At 36.2% G+C, this 21,140-nt stretch overlaps 1 protein-coding gene across 6 annotated transcripts in view; it reads right to left on the bottom strand.

Annotated features, from left to right (window-relative positions):
- Positions 1 to 787: 787 nt before the first annotated feature.
- Positions 788 to 21,140, bottom strand: part of CCSER2 (coiled-coil serine rich protein 2) — a 195,057-nt gene continuing 174,704 nt past the window's right edge. For 2 of the 6 annotated variants that reach the window (XM_058436444.1, XM_032141593.2), the window contains one exon: positions 788 to 1,746. In XM_058436444.1, the coding sequence (XP_058292427.1) occupies positions 928 to 1,746 (819 nt within the window). In that variant the 3' untranslated portion in view covers positions 788 to 927. Of the gene's footprint in view, positions 1,747 to 7,813; positions 7,854 to 15,385; positions 15,519 to 21,140 lie in introns of all 6 variants that reach the window. The other 4 variants (XM_032141618.2, XM_032141628.2, XM_032141636.2 and 1 more) reach the window with 4 other exon arrangements.

Genomic DNA, 21,140 nt, shown 5'->3' with positions numbered 1-21,140 from the left:
CAATAAATATAAATATTACAATTAAAGACATAATGCTGTGGAACCTTAAAATGGCTATCATGGATCCATAAGCCTAAGGGTTCAAAACTGAATTACCAGCAAAACTCTAGCACCAACATATGTTACAAATGAATACATCTTTAGGTACAGGTTTCAAGGTGTATCTCAAGCTCTCCAAAATTTACCCAGTAACAAATACAAACATAAATGGTATGTATGTGTATATGTGTGTGTACATGCACATGTGTTTGTAAAACAAGATGTAAAGGAATATATAACTGATTTATATGTAATAAGAAACATTTTCAGCCTGGGGAATTTGGGAAATGAATCAACAGTAACATTAGCTGACTGACCCTGGCAAGGAAAAATAAAACTTACATAGACTTTCCATTAAAAGCCTAATCTCCTTTATTCATCACAAAGCTTTGCATAGACCTTTTAAATATACAAAACACTGGCCAGAACTCTGCTTACAGACTACCATCCTCCATTATCACCATATCTTTAGTTAAAATAGTAGCCATATTCACAGAAGAGACAAGTGAAAAGTGGTGAGGTTCTGACAACCACAATAAATACAGACCTTAACAAGACTAAACCAGCAAAGCACACTTCTTGCCTGCTCAGTAAAATATTATGAATTTTCTGAAGAGGGATGGATAACATGATTTGGGCCTTTGGCAGGCCTCTGAAATGGGTAAGCAAACTTTCGTGTTTACCTGAGATAATTATGCTCAAATGGCATGTACTTCAACCAGGATATAAAATGAAGGAGCCAAACTAGTAGAAGCTTCTACATTTTAATTTAAGATCTGCAGGCTTTCAATGGAACCTCCACCACGGTAGCAAGCTGCAAGCTGCACATAAAGCTATTACAGAAGAGATTGTTTTTAAGAAACAAATTGGCAGGTGATGGCTATGTACTTAATGTATCTTTGGTTTAGGAAGACGAGAATATCGATTAGAGGCCAAACAATCCCCAGAATGCAAATTGCCATTTGGATTCTGCATGATCTCTTTTCGTTGTGTTAGTGGCCTTGGGATGTTTGTCTTGGCCTGGAAGCTTTGAGGCTCTAGTTGGGGGTTGTTTGTTTGTTTTTGTTTGAAAGAGCCTGAGGGGGGGCGGAGCTTAGATGCTTTCAAATTCTGATTATTTGCAAGATTTGTTTGACTAGATGTTGGCTGAAGTTTTGCTGAATTACATGTTGTGATTATTGGTGACTTTTTACAAGTGGGAGTCCTACTTGGAGATGATTCAGAAACTGGAGGCGGTACCAAAGAACTCAATATGGATGGCTTTAAAAGCTGCAAGGACTTGGGCTGAGACATATAACCCACTGGCGGAGACTGATTTCTTCCAACTCTCTTAGCCTGGTCTACTGTACTTGACTCGGGAGGTGTCTGAAGAGAAGTGGGTATAAACTGCATGTCACTAATTTGATTGTTTGCCAAATGATAAGGCTCTTGAGCATTTACAGTAATGTTTAAGTTTGCTTCAGAAGGTGTACTTTTAGCCACATCCATTGTTAATTGTGGGCCTGATGAAAAAGGCTGCTCTTCCAAACCATAGTTGCTTTCTTGTTGCAAGATGTGTGTAAAGCTTTCTTCCGGATGTGCAATGCCCTGATGCATGTCTTGGATTGCGCATTCACTGCGGGCCTCGATGTGTTGTGGCTTTATTAGTTTTCCCTGGGTGTGGTCTGTGGGTCTGGGAAGGCTGCTGGAAGGCTGTAGTACTTGAGGCTGTTAAAATTAAAAACAACATTAGCAACAAGTTCTTAGAAATTCCACCCAGATTTAATATAAATACCAATTAGGCTGTGTTGGTACTTATTATGGCTTTAATATGGAAAATATGTGGAGTTTCTTTTAATTAAAAAATGAACTGCAATATTCAAGCAAATTAGACACATACAAGAGTGATAATGCAAACAAAAAATGATACAGGCAGTAAACACTGAACAAGATTCAAAATTAAATGAGAAAAAGAAAACATTAAAGTACTAATTTATTATAGAAAAAATTCCTGCCATAATGGATTCATTAGGTATTTTAAACCTTAGAGCTTGACAGAATGATTCTATAGCTTTTGGTTTAACCTCCACAAAGCATTCAGGTGTTAACTGTAACCTTTGGAATACTACTTACATTAAAGTTAAAAAAAAAAAAAAGTTGTACACCACGTTAACAAGTGTTGTCCTTCTGTCAAGAATGAAAAGCACCAGCAGATAAACAAGATTTAGAGCAAATCACTATATTCTCAGTTTATGTGAAATTCTACTTATTTAACAAATATAGGTCAAGACATTTAGCTAATGCTAACCTATTTTTAATATTCTTGTTGAAAAGTTTCCAAATAAAATGTTTCAAAGTTTATTTGTTCTGTCTCACTCCTATTATGGCTGATATGTGAAAAACAGATCTACCCTAACCAAAAGTAAACATTCATTTACTTAAATTTAGATTAATCAGCCTTTTGAATGATGGCTCAGAGTAAAACAAATGTGAAGTTGTCTCAACTGCAACTAAAGAACAGAAGCCTATGACAAGGTTCTTACGGTCTACGTGCCTCACATGTCCTTCCCTGAAGCTCATTGTGTAGTTATGTTTCAAAAAACATCAGAGGAACTATGCAATTTCCACAATTTGGGGGTATCCAGTAAAAAATACAAATCTTAAAGCTATCTTTCAATGGCCCAAATAGTTAAAACATATGGGGCAGGGCCAACTGGGCCTGTCCTGATACAGAGGTATTTGCTACAAATGCATAATCTCTCTCCTCTCTCTCTCTCTCTCTCTCTCTCACACACACACACACACACACACACACACACTCTTTAAATAATGTGGGCTAAAATGTCAAAGACTTTGGCAAAGGGCTTTACAATGTGAAATTCGAAGGGCCATTTCTCACTAATAAGTTTTTTTGCTATGCTAATCCACAAATAAATCTACATAGTAGCTCTAATTTCCCCAATAGAAGGGGCAGATCTATTTATACTGCATCATTTGTGTTTTTTCAGTTCTTCCACCTCCCTGACCAGCACTGGACAATGGCTGCCAGGGATTAGATTATGGCTGGACTGGGAGTGACTGAGAGCAAGGCTCATCAACTCATGGAGGATGGTTGGCTATGATGGCATACGGCTGACTTGCCATTAAAAAAAAAAAATTAAGACAGTGACTACTCAAAATTAATCTGTACAGAAATATGTCACATCAAATCATATTGCAGAATGTTTGAAATAAACAAGTCAGCTCAATTGCTGCCTCAAGCTAAATATCCCAGACTTTAAAGTCACTGGTTATTTTCACAGCACATCAACACAAAAATGAATGAACTGTCCTGCAAAACAGAAGATACTAAAATCACCACATAATTAAATCAACAGATTGTCCCTGGGGTTCCCTAGATAAAAATGACTGTGCCAAAGTGATCAAAAACCTTGAAAGATTAGTGAAAAAATAGAGCAGGACCATATTAAACAAACCAAAATCTACCAAAGGGAATAAAAAGTAATCAGGAAGGAGGCACCATCAATTGGTTGGTTGAATGGGGATTTGTTTTTCCTTTTCACCCTCAAACATGGTTAAGATATTCTAGTTCCAAGTTAAAACTCTTAAAGCAATTTAAGACTTCCAAAAATATCAGTGACAATTTAAAAATGGACTTTATTGCAATATGTCTATTGCCAATAAAAAAAAAAGGTATAAACATGTGCTATCAGTGAAAAGCATAAAAATATGATTTTCCAATTAAGACAGGTAATAAACTGATTATTAAGACAACCAACCTCCAGAAATGCCCAGGAAAGGGCCATTGTGAACTATAAATTTGTACTGTTTTGTACTCACCACTTGTACTGTTTTGATTACTCACAGTACCCAACTGACCACTGCTTATCAGAGAAATAAACAGAAATACAGCAGAGTCAGAAAGACAAGCTACTTGTATTAAATGCAATAAAGCTTCATATCAAATATTAATGAATTAGAAAACATCCAGTTTTTAAAGAATAACAAAATGTGGAGTCAACTGAGAGGAATTTAACATTTCTATAAAGAAATGTCTAAACTACAAGTTTGACATCTATACTACTAGTGAATTACATTAACTGAATCAGTGGTTTCCATATGCTAAATAAAATTTTATATTTTTATTAAAAATTAATTTTGGTGGCATGATATAATTTCTCTATCCCCAAATCGATGTCTTGCTTTATTATTTATTTGGTAACTATATTTGGAAAATCAATTCCACTACTGTAAAAACAAAAAGTCTCTTTCACGAGGAATAAGAAACACCTATCATGTGAGGAACAAGGAAACAACTTGCTCCTGATATGTGGAGGACTACATGGAACTGGTTACCCACTAAGGACTGGATTGCCGCTAATTACCCCTGCTAGCAAGTTGAACAACAAGCTACCTCTTAACCTCTAGCAAGCAAGGCAGAGATGTGTTCTGATGGCTTGTTGCTACAATTTCCCCAAATTCTAAACATTCAACTGTGTTCATATAAATACCAGATGTTAATTCATCTTGCCCACATCCACTGCAGCTTCTATGGTCATTAAAAGGATGCCCTCAGACATTTTTAGAATGTAAATACAAAAAGATCCCATATCCTCACGGCTAAGACAAATAGGAATAAATATCAAAAACTATACACTTTTAAAATGTTTATTATGTATCATGTACTGTACTAGGAGTGAGAAAATCTGGGGCTGAGCATAACTTTGTTCCTGTGCTTGAGGAGCTTAGTGAGGGAGACAATAAGGTAAAGGAATGATGAGATCATGTCTTAAGCATAACAACATATGGGAACAAAAACAAAACATGCCTGCCTGGAGAGGTCGCAGGAGGCATTCCAGAACCACGAACAATCTGCCCTGAGTTTTAACAGGGTGAATAGGAGTTTATCAAGTAAACAAGATGTGTAATGAGCTAGTACATGCCAAACACAGAGGCAAAAAAAGAACATGCCATGTTCTGGTCACTTGAAATTTTAGACTGAATTTCAAAGGATAGTGCAAAAGCATAGCTAAGGGCCAGCTCCTAGTAGCTATGACTTTGTGCTGTAGATGATGAGATGTGGATGAATTTTAAGAAGAGGAATCAGAATATCTAATGTGTGTGTTTTAGAATGATCACTCCAGTGGAACCAGTGAGGAATGTAACCAGTGGGGACGAAATTGTCAGAAAAACCATATCGCAAGCTATTTGGCATAAAATCTGGAGAGGACTGAAAAAGACTTGAAGGTGGGACAGGCAAGATGAGGTATTGGCTTGTATCCAAAAAAGGCCTTTGGGAAGGCTGTCCACTAATCCATGGATTTCATAGCCTCCGAAGCCCACAAAACCTAGAGGGCAAAAGGAATCCCCCCACTACTGGGGGGACTTCAGGAAAGATCTCATATCTTAACTACTCCCTATAGTCACAAATGAGTAAAACTTTAATCCTGAAACTTGTGGAGGGGTTGGTTACTGAAGCATCAAAATGAGGACCTATCCCCAGCCTTATAGGGCTAAGTGCCTCTAACTGAACTCAGCAACTTCAAGTCTTACTTTAGTTAGATATGTAAACTTCAGCACACCATTCTGATAATTCTCAGATTAAAGAGTTCCATGTGTCAAGTTCAATAATGTCAGAAATAGGCACTACAGGGGGGTTGTGCAAAGGCTTGGTAGACATCTTTAATGATAATCGTAAATGTCTATTTTAAGCTGCTTTACAAAGATAACCAAAGACTTGGAGCTCCTTTCAGGCATGTACCATGCTTTATTCACTTTTCATTATGGTTGGTATTTCTAGTATTTGGCACAAAGTAGGGATTAAATATATATTTGCTAGATAAATGATTGTGAATAAATAAATATTAGTGGTATATTCAAGAATTACTTATTTGGCCAAGAATTACCAAAGTGATTTAGGTCAATGATGAAGCATTAATGATTAAATAAAAACTAGTTTCAAAAAATAAACACTGATGAAAAATAATCTAATAGGAAAAACCCATTGTTCCCTCCAAATAAGTCTGTGATTAGCCTAATGATTCATGTTTAGAAGGATAGTAGGAAATACTGACTGCATGTTATACACAAGTAGCTCTCATAATGACCTTTTAAAAGCTTAGCCACCAAATGTTTTTTATCTGAAGACTAGAAATAGGTTGGGAAAAGTGTCTTAACAAGCATTCAGCTACTAGAAAATTCTAATAATTAAATATGATTACATATGTAAAACATTTAGCATAGGACTTCCTAGCACATAGTATGTGCTCAATAAATTTCATCTATGATTATTAAAGCATATAAGAATGATGAGTTCAGGCCATAGCTATTTTGTAACTGGGTCTTCGACACAAAAGCAAGTTCTTTAGGAATATAATAATAAACTAGAATATGAGGTTTCTAGGCTTCAAATACATAGTTCAATAATGTCAACACTATCTATGTTTTGAATCCACATCAAGCATATTTGATATGACACAGAAGTCAAGGATCTTTAACTGCCTTCCTGGAGATAAGAACCAGAGCAAAGACATGCAAGTTTAGAGAGAACTTTCCAATGGCTCTACAAAGGAGGTAGTACAACACAATATTGAGTCACTTAGCTTTTAGAATCAGGCTGATCTGAATTTGAATCCTGGATCTATCACTTATAGATCTATCACTGAGGCGAGATATTGGGTAAAAATAATCCCACTACCCTGAAATGGAATTTCATAATTTACAAAATGAGGGTAATACCAGTATACATACTTCATGGAATTGTTGCAAATAATAACCAGTAACAGTACAATGCCTGACACATAAATACCTGAGAAATGTTATACTCTGGGCTCTTAGAGAACAGTGTTCCCTTCTTTCCAAGGGTACAGATTCAAACTCTTGAGTCTGCATGCATGATCTCTAGTTATCACGAGACCCCTAGGTGAAACATTGTTCTTTTCTTTCTATAAATGAGTAAACTGGGGTTACAAAATGTTAACGTGTTCAAATTCAAACATTTTGGCAAGTGGCAAAGCCAGAATTTGAACCATCAGAGAATTTCTTAAAATACAGCATTAAAATGTAATATTCTGTGCAATTTGGTTAGTTCTGATGAGTTCACAGGCTTTCAGAATATACAATATAACCAGATGATTATTTTAATACACTACAGGCAGATATAATACCAATATTAAGGAACTAACTTTCCTGGATAATGTCCTATTATTTCCTTCCTAGATGATCTAACCTACCCAGGATAACTTTCAGATACTAAACTCAAGCCACAGTGTGGAGCAGTATTTCTATAAAGAGGTGATTCCACAGTGACCCATTGGGGGAAACATAATGAACATGAAAAAAGGCAAAGTAGTACCCACCAATGAGCAAAACAGTTCACCTTTACTGTTTTATGACACTTCAAAGATCTACAGCATTAGCATACAGAAAAGCACTCATGCCAGTTTTCATAAGCATTCTTGTTCTAGGGTTATTAGCAAAAGATGGCAGCTAAAATGTCAATTCCTGATGGAGTAAAAATATGTCAAAGTGTACCAAATAGAAAGCAGGAAATGTTCTAAAGTGTAATAATGCTACTGCATAACAGACATAGAATTTAGCTAATTCCTGGGTACATACAAGTTAATTGTTATTATTAAATACATTTTAACCATAAAAAGGAAGGTGGAAATAGAGCCATCTGTAACATGCCTGTACTTTCATGCAGGCTCTGACATGCATCATGCAAACTGGAAAAAAAAACCAAAAAAGTGATTATGAGGAAGGTGGTAGGAAAAAATCCGAAATTGTACTGTACCACGCTTTGTCAGAGAAGTAATGGACTAACTTCTCAACTCCTTGCCAATGGCATAATGGGAGAGCAGAGACAAGAAAAAGACAGGACAATGGCATCAGAGACCACACACAACACCAAGGATTGCCATGACTGGGTGGCAGCCACAAGTATTTGCTTTGCTATTGTTGTGTTTCCCTAGGCATTATTCATTATTTCATTTAATATATTTGTACATAACAAAAACATTAAATAAATTTATATTTTCTTACTAAAGTAATTTGCGAGTTAGTACAAATACTCATAACCTCAGAAAGGCATGTGTAAAACTTCTCACACTTAAGAGGAATCACTTGAAGACTCTTACCAAACAAAATATTGAAAGTAATTCTGATAAAATTTAATATTCATACTCCAAATACCTAAAAAGTTTTAGTCCCAAGTAACCTCTTATGAAGGAGGTAGAAATTAATTTTTAAGTAATTTCAGAGGCTTCCGCATATTATAAGATTAAATAAGATTAAGTATGTGTTAGATTTATTTATTTATTTTTGAGATGGAGTCTTGCACTATCGCCCGGGCTGGAGTGCAGTAGTGCAATCTTGGCTCACTGCAACCTCCACCTCCCAGGATCAAGCGATTCTCCTTGCCTCAGCCTCCCAAGTAGCTGGGATTACAGGCGCCTGCCACCATGCCCGGCTAATTTTTTGTATTTTTAGTAGAGACAGGGTTTCACTATGTTGGCCAGACTGGTCTCGAACTCCTGACCTTGTGATCCAGCCACCTTGGCCTCTCAAAGTGCTGGGATCACAGGCGTGAGCCACCACGCCCGGCCAGGTTAATTATTGCCATTGAAGGCCACTAAAGGTATAATCTGATCTTAACCTGAATATGATGCAAATTATAAGTGAAGCTCTGCACATCAGTACAGAAAGACTTAACTTGTATCCCTAATACTGTATTACAACTAGACTTAAAGACTTTTGCTTTAGAGATCACATGAAGCCAATCACAGCTTCCAGTGCTTTTTGGGAAACAGGAATGCTCTTATTCCTCTGTATCTCAAAATGGTGCCTCTAGACCTCAGAAAATTTAGAGGATAGCAGATTGATAATATAAATTGTTTAAAAATAATTTCTGAAATAAAGAGTTAAATGGCTTTTCTAAGTTGATGACCAGTTTACGGGTTTGGTTTTTTTTTTTAAGTATGAAAATGATTAAGAGGGACTTAAGTAAGCATTTACTACAGAGGCACAATCACTCTTAGATGATTAATTTCGTGGGTCTATATCTCAAAGACACAGAATCCATTAACATCTACCTCTCAGATGATGTAGAGTAGTTCAGGAAAAAAACCCTAAATGGCATCGTAATAGCACAGTTCCATTGATGTGATCAGTAGACACAGTATATTTATCCAGAGTACAAGAATATTGTAAGCATTATGTTACAGGAAAAAAGACTGGCTAAAAAAAATAAATCCCACAAGCTGCAAAGCAGATTGTAATAAAAGGCTTTATACAGAAACCACTAACGCTGCATTTCTCATAATTCCGAGAAACTAACCCATGCCTATGTTTGTGGAAGGCCTATTGGACCATGAGTTAGATGCACATTTCTAGTCAATTAACCAATGACTATACTAGATAGTCCTTGAAATTGGCTGCAAAAAGGTACAAAATACCATATTCGATGTTAACCATATTTAAATTAAAAATGAGCATACACAAAATTGAATTAGTAAAGTTTTTTTACTGAGTTACTCTAGTTTGCATTTCATTCCAAAATATTTTATTTTTATGAAAAGTCACTCCCAGAGCTAATTTCTAAGGAAGCTGAAGCTATTCTTATGTATAAAATTGATTATAGTCACACATTAGAGTCAATCAGATTGAGCCTTGTTAATTTATACATTATGAGTATGTTTGACAATTCAACAATTGTCAAATACATATTTGACACATCAAGTGGCCTTAGAAAGTGTATACCCTTTAATTAAATGATATCCTTCCAGGAAATCTATCTAAGAAAGGAGAGACACTGACACTGATTTATACACAAAGATAGACTGCTTACCAATATTCCTCTCTGTAACTAGAAACATCATTAATGCCCACTAGAAAAAAATTAATTTAGAATATATCCACATAATGCATTATCAAGTGGCCATTAAAATGTCAATTTCAAGAAATATTTACCATATAAAAATGTGTGTATATATATAAAATAATACTATGTGAAAAAAGCAGAACGACTGAAAATACATAAATTCAACCTTATAACACAGTATTTAAAAGACTGAAAGGAAATATACCAAAATGTTTCTTCTAATTCCTCCATAATGAGTCACTACATTACTATTATAAATAGGACAAATGTACATTTTGAAGGAAGAGTCATTGTATTTACAAAAAATATTTAAGGTTCAGACTCTGGAAGTAGAACAGAATTTAATTATGGTTTGTTCACTTACCCTGAGCAAATTACTACATCATTTATTGATTTATTTATGATTTATCTGCATCTTCCTTATTATAAAATTGGAATAATTGCTCTGACTCTGAGTTGTTGTGAGAATCAAATAATTTAAATGAAATGCCCAGAAAAGTACTTAAGACATTAAAAAAACATAGTAAGTATTCAATTAATATTAGTCTTTTCCCCTTTCTTAAAATGTATGGCTAAATTTTTTAAAATATACATAACAGTTTCCTATAGGAATATTTGTGAAAGTGTAATTTTTAAGTAGCTCTTAGAAAGATTATCCAACTGTATGAATTTCAAGAGAACAATTCTCCAGCCAAAAGGACTAAAAGAATAAGGATAGTGAATTACTAAAGTGAGACAGTGCAGTCGAGAATAAGCAGGCAAATGGCAAAGGTGGGCATTCAGTAAGATCAACATTTTGGCTAAACTGAGGAAAAGCTGGCTCTTACAAAGGGCTCATCAGCCATTTAAGCCACTCTATTAATATCCAACAATAAACATGTTTTCCTGCCATAGACAGTTCTTAGGAGGCACCACTTAAAAACAGTATTTCAGCAAAAAAAAAAAAAAAAAAAAAAAAAGCTTTACTTTGATTATACACACAAAATCTTTTTTTTTTTTTTTTTGAGACAGAGTCTCGCTGTCGCCCAGGCTGGAGTGCAATGGCGCGATCTCGGCTCACTACAGGCTCCGCCCCCCGGGGTTCACGCCATTCTCCTGCCTCAGCCTCCCGAGTAGCTGGGACTACAGGCACCCGCCACCTCGCCCGGCTAATTTTTTGTATTTTTAGTAGAGATGGGGTTTCACTGTGTTAGCCAGGATGGTCTCGATCTCCTGACCTTGTGATCCGCCCGCCTCGGCCTCCCAAAGTGCTGGGATTACAGACGTGAGCCACCGTGCCCGGCCTTATACACACAAAATCTATGCACATTAAATTATCTACACTTCTTAGCCTTATATTTAAAACCTACATGCTCATATTTATATGGGCAAAATAGACCAATGTTTTTTTAACTGCAGGTTGCTAGCAACATTTAAAAAAACAGAATAGAGAGAAAAAATATGAGAGGATCAAATATTTTAAGAGAAAGTATTGTCCCATGAATCTTTTATCAGAATTTTAAATATACATACACAGTGAATCAGGGTGTTGTAAACACAGACTTTCTCTCAGTAAATACATACGGGGCTGTCATGTAAAATAAATTTATAATCACTGCATGTCAAAAATGTTTGTGAAACACCCCCTGAAATTTGTAAGAGAAAGAAGATATAAGACAATATAAATTTGTCATTCGTAATATAATTATGGTGGACACAACACTACATCAAGAAACTGTCAGGCTATTACGACAAATATAGATGCATTTATGCAATTTTTGTTGTTTTAAAATAACTTTTTCCCTTCGCATTAAGTCACTGCACATGGAAGGTAAAAATAAATGGGATTTCTAAATTTATCAAGCAAGGTACTAAAGAGCAAGTTTTAAAAGCTTAGTTAGACAAAATAAGAAATAGGTATTATTTCAAAACATACTTTTTGAAAAGTCAAGTATTCCTGTAAGTACATGATCTGGCAAGAAATGCTATTTGGAATTACCAGGAAGGCTTTCCACTTGCCAAAAACAATTATTTTTATTAAATTTTCCTACTCTGAGGTAGGTTATTTATTATTCCCAATTTTACAAAGTTGGAAATTAGAGTAGAAAGACTACACCAATGCCAGTTAAGTGAATTTGTACAAAAGCTCAAATCCCTACTAACAGCAGGAAAGACCTAAACATAGATATTCTCTGCTAACCTAGAGAAAATTTAATTTGAAATAAAAAAGTATCATGAAGTAGAGACTAGTAATATACTTAAGAAATGTAAGTCAAAATTTCCTAAGAAAAATAATAAAGGCCAGAACCTTCCATTTATCTCTATTTTCCTATATTCTTTTTTTTGAGACAGAGTCTCACTCTGTTGCTCAGGCCGGAGTGCAGTGGTGTGATCTGGCTCACGGCAAGCTCTGCCTCCTGGGTTCACACCATTCTCCTGCCTCAGTCTCCCCAGTAGCTGGGACTACAGGTACCCGCCACCACACCCAGCTAATTTTTCATATTTTTAGTAGAGATGCTGTTTTATCGTGTTAACCAGGATGGTCTCGATCTCCTGACCTTGTGATCCGCCTGCCTCAGCCCCACAAAGTGCTGGGATTACAGGCATGAGCCACCATGCCTCGCCTATTTTCCTATATTCTTAAACGCAGTTTGAACACTGCTGGCCACTACAGCTTTCTAGAGTGATGAGGGCTAAATACTCCCTGTAAACATTAATTATCTCACTCTGCATATTTAGAACAGACTATCTTCATACTAGAAGGTCAACTATACTTCTGTAACTTAAAAAACAACAGATTGCTGTTACTGAAGACTCACAGCCAAGCTTTACCTGGCCTCCCCATTTAGAAGATAAAGGCAGTTCCCTCAAGTTGATATTCAAGAAGTCATCAAAAAGGCTGAGCGCGGTGGCTCATGCCTGTAATCCCAGCACTTTGGGAGGCCCAGCCGGGTAGATCACAAGGTCAGAAGGTTGAAACCACCCTGGCTAACACGGTGAAACCTCGTCTCTACTAAAAATACAGAAAATTAGCTGAGCGTGGTGGCAGGCGCCTGTAGTCCCAGCTACTTGGGAGGCTGAGGCAGGAGAATGGTGTGAACCTGGGAGGCGGAGCTTGCAGTGAGCTGAGATCTGGCCACTGCACTCCAGCCTGGGCAACAGAGCAAGACTCTGTCTCAAAAAAAAAAAAAAAAAGAAAGAAGTCATCAAAGAACTTTTTAATGAAACGTTATATTGGAGAAATCTCTCAACTATCTTCTTAAGCACAATTAACCTCTCCAAACATGAGTACTAGGACCCACATATTGACTAAATGTGGAGACAAGTATCAACTGACTATAAGTTTAGTATAGGAAAAGAAGAGATCTGTTTCAAAACCCTCTGGAAAACCACTAGATTTATTCTAATAATTTCATACCTTTCTTTTCTATATTTTATAACTAAAAAAAAAAACCCTTTATTAGTAAACTGCTTTAGCTGTTCTCAGGGTGAATTCAAAATAGAGTAGTAGTTTAGAGCATATTTCCCCTCTAAAGAAACCTTTCAAGCTCATTAATAGTTACTAAAAGGCTGTGAACAGGCCCTCTGGTCATTACTTCGCACAAACAGGGTCCTACAAGTCTCAAAGATCCAATCCTAGGGCCAGTGCTTTTAGATGCACAGGCCGTGAGAACCCACTCAGGAAAAGATTTCTATATATATATATACATATTTTTTTTTTTTCCTAGATGACTAATACATCCAAACTCTGGAGAACCAAAACTTTCTTTTTGTTAATCTGAAGATGCAGAGAAAGAAGGTTTGATCTAGAAAGGTTAAAAAAAAAAAAAAAACAGATCTTACTAGTATTGTAGGAATTGTAGGATAGTGCTGCTTCACAGTTGGAAACAAAGAGGAAAGCTCTGAACCCAAGAAGGAAGAAGCAGCAGCACTTGAAAATGGACAGCCACTGACTCAAGGAAAAGACAAGAAAATTCTCATGCTATACAAATAAACCAATGAAATGGGTATTTCTGATAAACATGTTTTTAAAAGTAAAGCTGAAACTCTATTTGTAATACAGAATAATTAACCCCAAACTTCAATTCCATATTATGGCTAGCTGAGCGGAAGGAGAAAGGGGGAGGAACATGGTGACAAAAAGGATACAGGCTAAAAGGGGGCTTGAGTAAGTACACAGGTGGGTGTGCTAATCTGAGGGGAAATCTCAAACCTTGCTGGTTACTGGCCACAAGCCTAAGAACATATTATAATTTGTTGTATCTGCCCTTTGAAATTTCAGATGACTTGACCAGCATTTTAGTATGATTCTTTTTGTGCTGGGATTATTTAAATAGAGAAAAGAAAGCAACTTACTTGAAGACGAGAGAAGTGAAAAGGAGGAGTTACCAAGGTGGTGGGAGATAGAAAAGAAGGAGGACAAAAAAACTCTTTTTCTCATTGCTTCCAGTAAACAAATGAACTTGCTACTAAAGAACATCATATAAAAGCCTACAGAAACGATTTTTCTTTAAAACAAAAAGTACAGAAGGGAAGGAGAGGTGTAGCAGCCAAAAAATAAACTTCATGCCTTCTCTGGAATTCATGTCGATACCTCATAATTTTGGCTAATTCAAGAAATAAAATTTTCTTTAAATAAATCACATTCCTAATTACTTAAAATTTCCTCCTTTGACACCTTTGATACTTCACATGGAAATGGATAATGAAAAAACTGAATGAATCACAAATCAGGATAAATCCTTGGAGAAGGCATAAAAATATCTCTGATTGACTGTATTTATATTTCGTTTTCATTAATAATAGCTTTTTATGGGTGACTTTTCAAAAAAGATAAAATATAACCAACTTACCAGGCATACTTAAGTACATAAAACAAAATAACCCACACTGTTTTGGAAAAGAGATTTAACATAAACAAAAATTTTCAGGTCAAACAGTAACTAAATCATTAGAAATGTTAGTAAACCATGCATATTCAAAAGCCATTTCTTCTGTGCTGTAAAGCTGATAAATTACAAAAACAGTTGTTTTAAATCACTTTTAGAAAAAACAATTAGAAATATCTTTATTTTAGATGACAGTGAAATGCAATCCAAGCCCTTAATTAGGAAATATTATTTAAAGAAATGTGCAATGGTCTAGTAAGCCTGCTCCCTACACATTATGCATCTGTCCATCATACTATTGTAGATCGCATGTACACTTTTTAAAACAATTAGATAACACTACAATTTTTATTCACACATTTCAAGGTTTTGAAAATGCATTAAAGACAGATGCATGTCAGTAGGTCTAGGGTCACTGGCAATAGGTTTAAACAGTATTAGAATGAAATTAACCTCAGACAGCTTCCATAAGGCTCTAAGTAGAGGTCTGTTTACATGCAGTAAAAGGAAGTGTTAAGAGAGGAGACCACAGAGAGTGCTGCTTTAGCAGATGCCTGCAGAGCACTCAGGATAGAAAAGGAGGTGCTGGGGAAGAACAGGTCATGCAGAAGGGAAATACCATGAAGGGGAAGCCAGAGCAGGATAGGAGTGAGAGACACAGACTCACTCTGTCTGCGGTGCGGTGGAACAGTCCGTGGGATCCCCTGGAAGGAGCCCTGCCAAGGAGAGAAGGAGGGAGCAGAATACCCACCCTGTGCAGAGAGAGATGGGGTAGGGAGGTATAATAAAAAAGGGAACCAAAAAATAGAGAAACCAAGTCATACTTTGTTTTACTTTTAAAATAACACAGAGCAATATTGTTAACGAGAAGACAGATTTCATTTTTTTAAAATACAGGCAGCTCAAATTACTAAAAATACATCATAATCCAAACCTAGTTATTTTTAATATCTTTTTAAAAAATTATTTTCCTCTAATATTTGTAGTACAGTGTAGAAGAAATAAGATATTCTTTCTGGTATACGTTACATTTATCATCATATATCTCTTGTTAAAGTAGCAGATTCCAGTCTTTTGCAGAAAAGGAAGGAATTTAAAGGGGGAGATAGACTTTAGGTGTTAAACACACAGAAAATGCACCAATTTGTGAATCAGGCAATACAAAAAAATTATCATCTAAAAATTTTTATTTCGGCTGGGTGCAGTGGGCTCACGCATGTAATCCCAGCACTTTGGGAGGACAAGGTGGGTGGATCACGAGGTCAGGAGTTGAAGACCAGCCCAGCCAAAATGGTGAAACCCCGTCTCTACTAAAAATACAAATAATTACCAGGTGTAGTGGCAGCCACCTGTAATCCCAGTTACTTGGGAGGCTAAGGCAGGAGAATTGCTTGAACCTGGGAGGTGGAGGTTGCAGTGAGCCGAGATTGCGCCACTGCATTCCAGCCTGGGCGACAGAGCAAGACTCCGTCTCAAAAAAAAAAATAAAATTTCTTCTTAAATCACAGGTTTTCAGAGGATTAGCAGGTAAAAACAAAGAACATTAGCTAAAGTTAGCAAAACCAACACAGCATTAAAAAAGATTCAGGATGTTGTAATGTGACATGTAGGCCACCGGTTACGTGGACATGCTTTTTAATTTCAATAACTTGGGGCTTTTTAGCTTTACTTATTTCAATCACAGATTATCAGAACTACGATACTCTTGAAATGTCATTTACTTCAATCTCCTCACTTTACAGAAAAAAGTTTTTTCAAGAAAGTAACTGTTCAATGTTATACAAAGGGAACCATACTGGGTCTTATGTCCCTAACCTCCTCACTGACTGAAACATATGCACAAAAAAAACTACTGAAACACTCTTAAAATATCATCAAGGAAAATCAGCCTATAAATCATCATCACACCCAGTTAAATCTGCAAAAGAAATTATGTATATTTTTTCAGACCAATTAATCTGATTTAAAAATAATATTGTATTAAAAATTACTGATAATAGTTTATCAGTGTTTATAGATCTTATGAACGGTTTGAAATGAAAAAAATTTTTCTCACTTTCCGTATCAACATTCTTTGACTCAGGTATAATCAAATACTTCTTTAAATTTAAGGGTGATCCCACATTGTTCAATATAAAACAAACATAAAAGATCCATTTTCTATGTTGATGAAGGGAAAAAAACAGTCACAAAAACTAAATTAACAATCTTTAGGATATTCTAGTAAATAAAAATCTTATCTTTTGAAATTATTATACTTTTTTCTTTTGCTAATTTGGCAAAAACAGCTTAGAAAACATTGAATAAGGTGATGACCCCAGATGCTCTCCATAGATACTACCTGCTGTTCTGCTGTTTGTGAAATGTTTTGGTTCAAAGGCTATATTTATACTAAACAAATTCTCAACCAAATCCTCCCTATGCGTTTTGCAGAACCAAGCTTCTACCCACTGTACTACTAAGTAAAGAAACTTTCAGATGGGAACTTCATAGACATGTTTAAGAAAACAGTCATAGATTCCTTCATCAAAGAGGTATGTTTACCTTTGCAGGTCTGTGGAAACAGCATTGACCTTGGAATCAGGGAAACTTTTTTTCCTTGGATCTTTCCCAAGCCTTGTAACCTTGAGAAAATTACTGATTTTTGAGCCTCAGTTTCCTCATTCGTCAGATGCAGAGGTTGGACTGGTTCGTCTCGAAGAACCCTCTTTTAGTTCCTATAATTTAGTTACTTGTATCTGTCCCCATCTCCACTCCAGTAATTTTATAACTCTATTTTTAATTTTGTAACTCTATATGGCATTTAAAACAATCAACTTTGTATTAAATTGTCTCTCCTGCTAGATCATTAATTCCTGAAATAATTTAGGTGAAAGTATCTGTCACAGTACCTATAACTTGGCAGGAGTTTTAAAAGATATTAGATGTCCCACCTTCTATAGCCTAAAACTCCCCCAGCATATAGCAGACACTAAGTAACTATTTACTGGTTTAAACAAAATTAAATTAATTTACTGTGTTTATCTAGAGATGCAGCTGTAGCATCTGTCAATCCTGGGCCACATACTATAACCACCTAAGAAATTTTAAAAACAAAAACAATGATATCTGTCTTCATTTCCCCAAGACCAACAAATCATAATCTCTGGCATAGCTCTGAGTATAAGAAGGGAAAGACAACCATGTGAAATAAATACATAAACAGCGCTGCCTGCCACTGCCAAGGGGCACCCATCTATTAGCCTATCAAACAGTTGTATGCCATCTGAGCTTATGCCCAGAAAGACAAAGAATGTTACTCATTTTATTTCTGCCACCTACAATACGTCTTCCACTTCTCTACCTAACTGTCAAAATCCTATCCAGCCCCCTTAGGCTCTTTCAAACCCATTTCCTAAAAGCTTTTCCTGATCCTGCCTAAATTAATTATGATCATACTTGTTTATTAACACCCACAGCCATTGGTGGAATCTTTCTTCCTCTTTTCATTACTTTGATTTGAGTATCTTAAAAATTCTTCTACTAAATATAACCACCCCGAGAATAATAGCACTCTTACTTTCCTTTGTGTCAACTACTTAGCTTCTTGTCAATTTACTTATAGAGAGTAGAAATAACATACTCTGATCAGCATTTAATAGAAGAAGGAATTCCAGTTTCAGGAAAAGGTGGAGTAGACATACTTCTCCCTTTTCCTGCTGTCAAATACAGCTAAAAACCCTGGGCACTATATATAAAACACAATACTCTGAAAGGTAGAGAGAAAAAGTGAGACCAGCTTGGGACCCAAGGAAAAATACGGTGATTTTCTTTTTGCCTAATGTATCCTAAAATGAGTGATAGAGAAGCCAGCCCCTGGAAATGACAAGGAACACAAAAAAAAAAATTTAAGAAAGCCTGCACTCTCTAGCCAAAGGATCAGGAAAGACGTAGCCTAGCAATGCAGAAAACTTGTATCCAGTAATCTACCTAACACCACAGAAACACCTGTGGCCCCAGCCCCCATTCCCATCAGAAAGGGAGGACTGGAAAGGCTGGCCATGGTGGCTCACGCCTGTAATCCCAGCTCTTTGGGAGGCTGAGGTGGGTGGATCACGAGGTCAGGAGATCCAGACCATCCTGGCTAACATGGTGAAACCCCGTCTCTACTAAGAATACAAAAAATTAGCTGGGCGTGGTGGCAGGTGCCTGTAGTCCCAGCTACTTGGGAGGCTGAGGCAGGAGAATGGCCTGAACCCAGGAGGTGGAGCTTGCTGTGAGCCGAGATCACCCCACTGCACTCCAGCCTGGGCGACAGAGCGAGACTCTGTCTCAAAAAAAAAAAAAAAAAAAAAAAAAAAAAAAAAAAAGAAAGGGAGGGCTGGGGAGTGTAGGCCTCCATCCTTGCATGACTGTGACATTTTCTTATGTACTTCTTAAAATACGCATAGAAAATATTTAAGAAACTTATAAATGGGGGAGGAAAAGGGACTTAAGGGGACATAAGGTTTCTACGTGTAGTAGACTATATATAGTTAAATATATATGTGTTGTATGTGAAATATAATGCCTAGAGCAACAACTAAAACATTATTATAAAGACATAAACTCAAAATACTATATATAAATAAAAATGGAATTATTAAAAAACTAATACACAGAAAAGAAAAAGAAAACAGAAATAAAGAAAAAAGAAAAAAATAAAATGGCAGACTTACACAGCAAAAATTACATTAAATATAAAGGGCTGAAATATACCCATTAAAAGACAGATTGGTAGATTCATGGCCTAACTATATGCAGATTACAGGAAATTCATGTTATGTATAAAAATATATACATTTTAAAATAAAAGATGAAAAAGATATACCATGCCAAAAAAAACAAAAGAAATTTGATGTGCTTATATTATCAAATAGACTTTAGAGCAAAAAGAATACCCACATATAGAAAGAGACCTCACAAAATGATAAAAAGGTCAATCTACCAAGAAGACACAGTGATCCTAACAGTATACCAAACTGCAGAAATGTATAGTAGCTGAAGCATAATCTCATAAAACTGAGAGAATCGCCAAATCTACAATTACAGTTGGAGAGCTCAACACCCCATCCCAAAAACTGATAAAAATAACTAGACAAGAAAATCCCTAATGATATAAAACTCAAGGACACCACTAACAAACAGCACCTAGTCAATGCTTACAGAATATTCTATCCAACAACAGCAAAAAGCAATCTTTTCAAGCATCCACAGAACATTTACCAAGACAGACCATAGTTTGGGCCACAAGACAAACCACAACAAAGTTAAAATAATTGAAATTATACAGAATGTGTAATTCTCTGACCACAATGGGATCAAATTAGAAATCAGTAACAGAAAGATGACAAGAATACATCCAAACACTTGGATACTAACATTCACACCCCTAAGTTATCCATGGGTCAGTCAGAGAGGAAGTCTCAAGAGAGAGAGAAAAAAAAACCGTATCAAACTGAATGCAAAAGAAAATACATAATGTATAGGAAACAACTGAAAAAATACATAGTATGTAGGAAACAGCTGAAGTAGAGGCAGAAAAGAGAAAAAAATCCCATCAATAAGCTAAACTGATGTCTTAAGAAACTAGAGAAAATAAGACCAAAATAAACCCAAAGTAAGAAGAAAGAAAAAAAAAATAAAGATAGCAGAAATCAGCAGTTCTGTGGTGTAACCATTCTTTTGTTTCTTTACTTCTCTAATAAACTCATTTTCACTTTACTCTGTGGACTCACCCAAGATTTCCTGTGTGAGATCCAAGAACCCTCTCTTGGGATCTGGATCAGACCCCTTTCCGGTAATATATTCCATAACGAACCATGAACAGACAATACTTTGGTCTCCCAAATATCACCTTTTGTCAGGACTCAGAGTTATGAACGGCTTTCACCACACAGCTGCTTTATGACTGCGCTTCACTCTACCTTGAATACAAGAGACCCTACAAGTTAGGAAGGAATATCATCACCCCCATTAAGCCAAAAGACACTACAGAAGATGGATCTTGGTCCCTCTACAACCTTTAGGATTAAGGGTCCCCTTGTAAAGGGGAGGGAGAAATAGAAGCATTTGAATCTGAGCAATTCCATCTTGAACAGGGGCTGAGTAAAATGAAGATAAGACCAGCTGGACTACATTCCCAGGAGGTTAGGCATTCTCAGTCACTGGATGAGTCACTGGATGAGGAGGTTGGCATTAAGATAACAGTTCACAAAGACCCTGCCAATAAAACATGATGCAGTAAATAAGCTGGCCAAAACCCACCACAACCAAGATGGCAATGGAAAGTGACCTCTGGTCATCCTTACTGCTCATTATATGCTAATTATAATACATTAGCATGCCAAAAGACA

Source organism: Hylobates moloch, unplaced genomic scaffold, assembly GCF_009828535.3.
Source record: "Hylobates moloch isolate HMO894 unplaced genomic scaffold, HMol_V3 SCAFFOLD_3, whole genome shotgun sequence".
Taxonomy (NCBI): domain Eukaryota; kingdom Metazoa; phylum Chordata; class Mammalia; order Primates; family Hylobatidae; genus Hylobates; species Hylobates moloch.
Note: the sequence above shows the minus strand (reverse complement) of the source record. Positions and strands in the feature narration are given on the sequence as shown.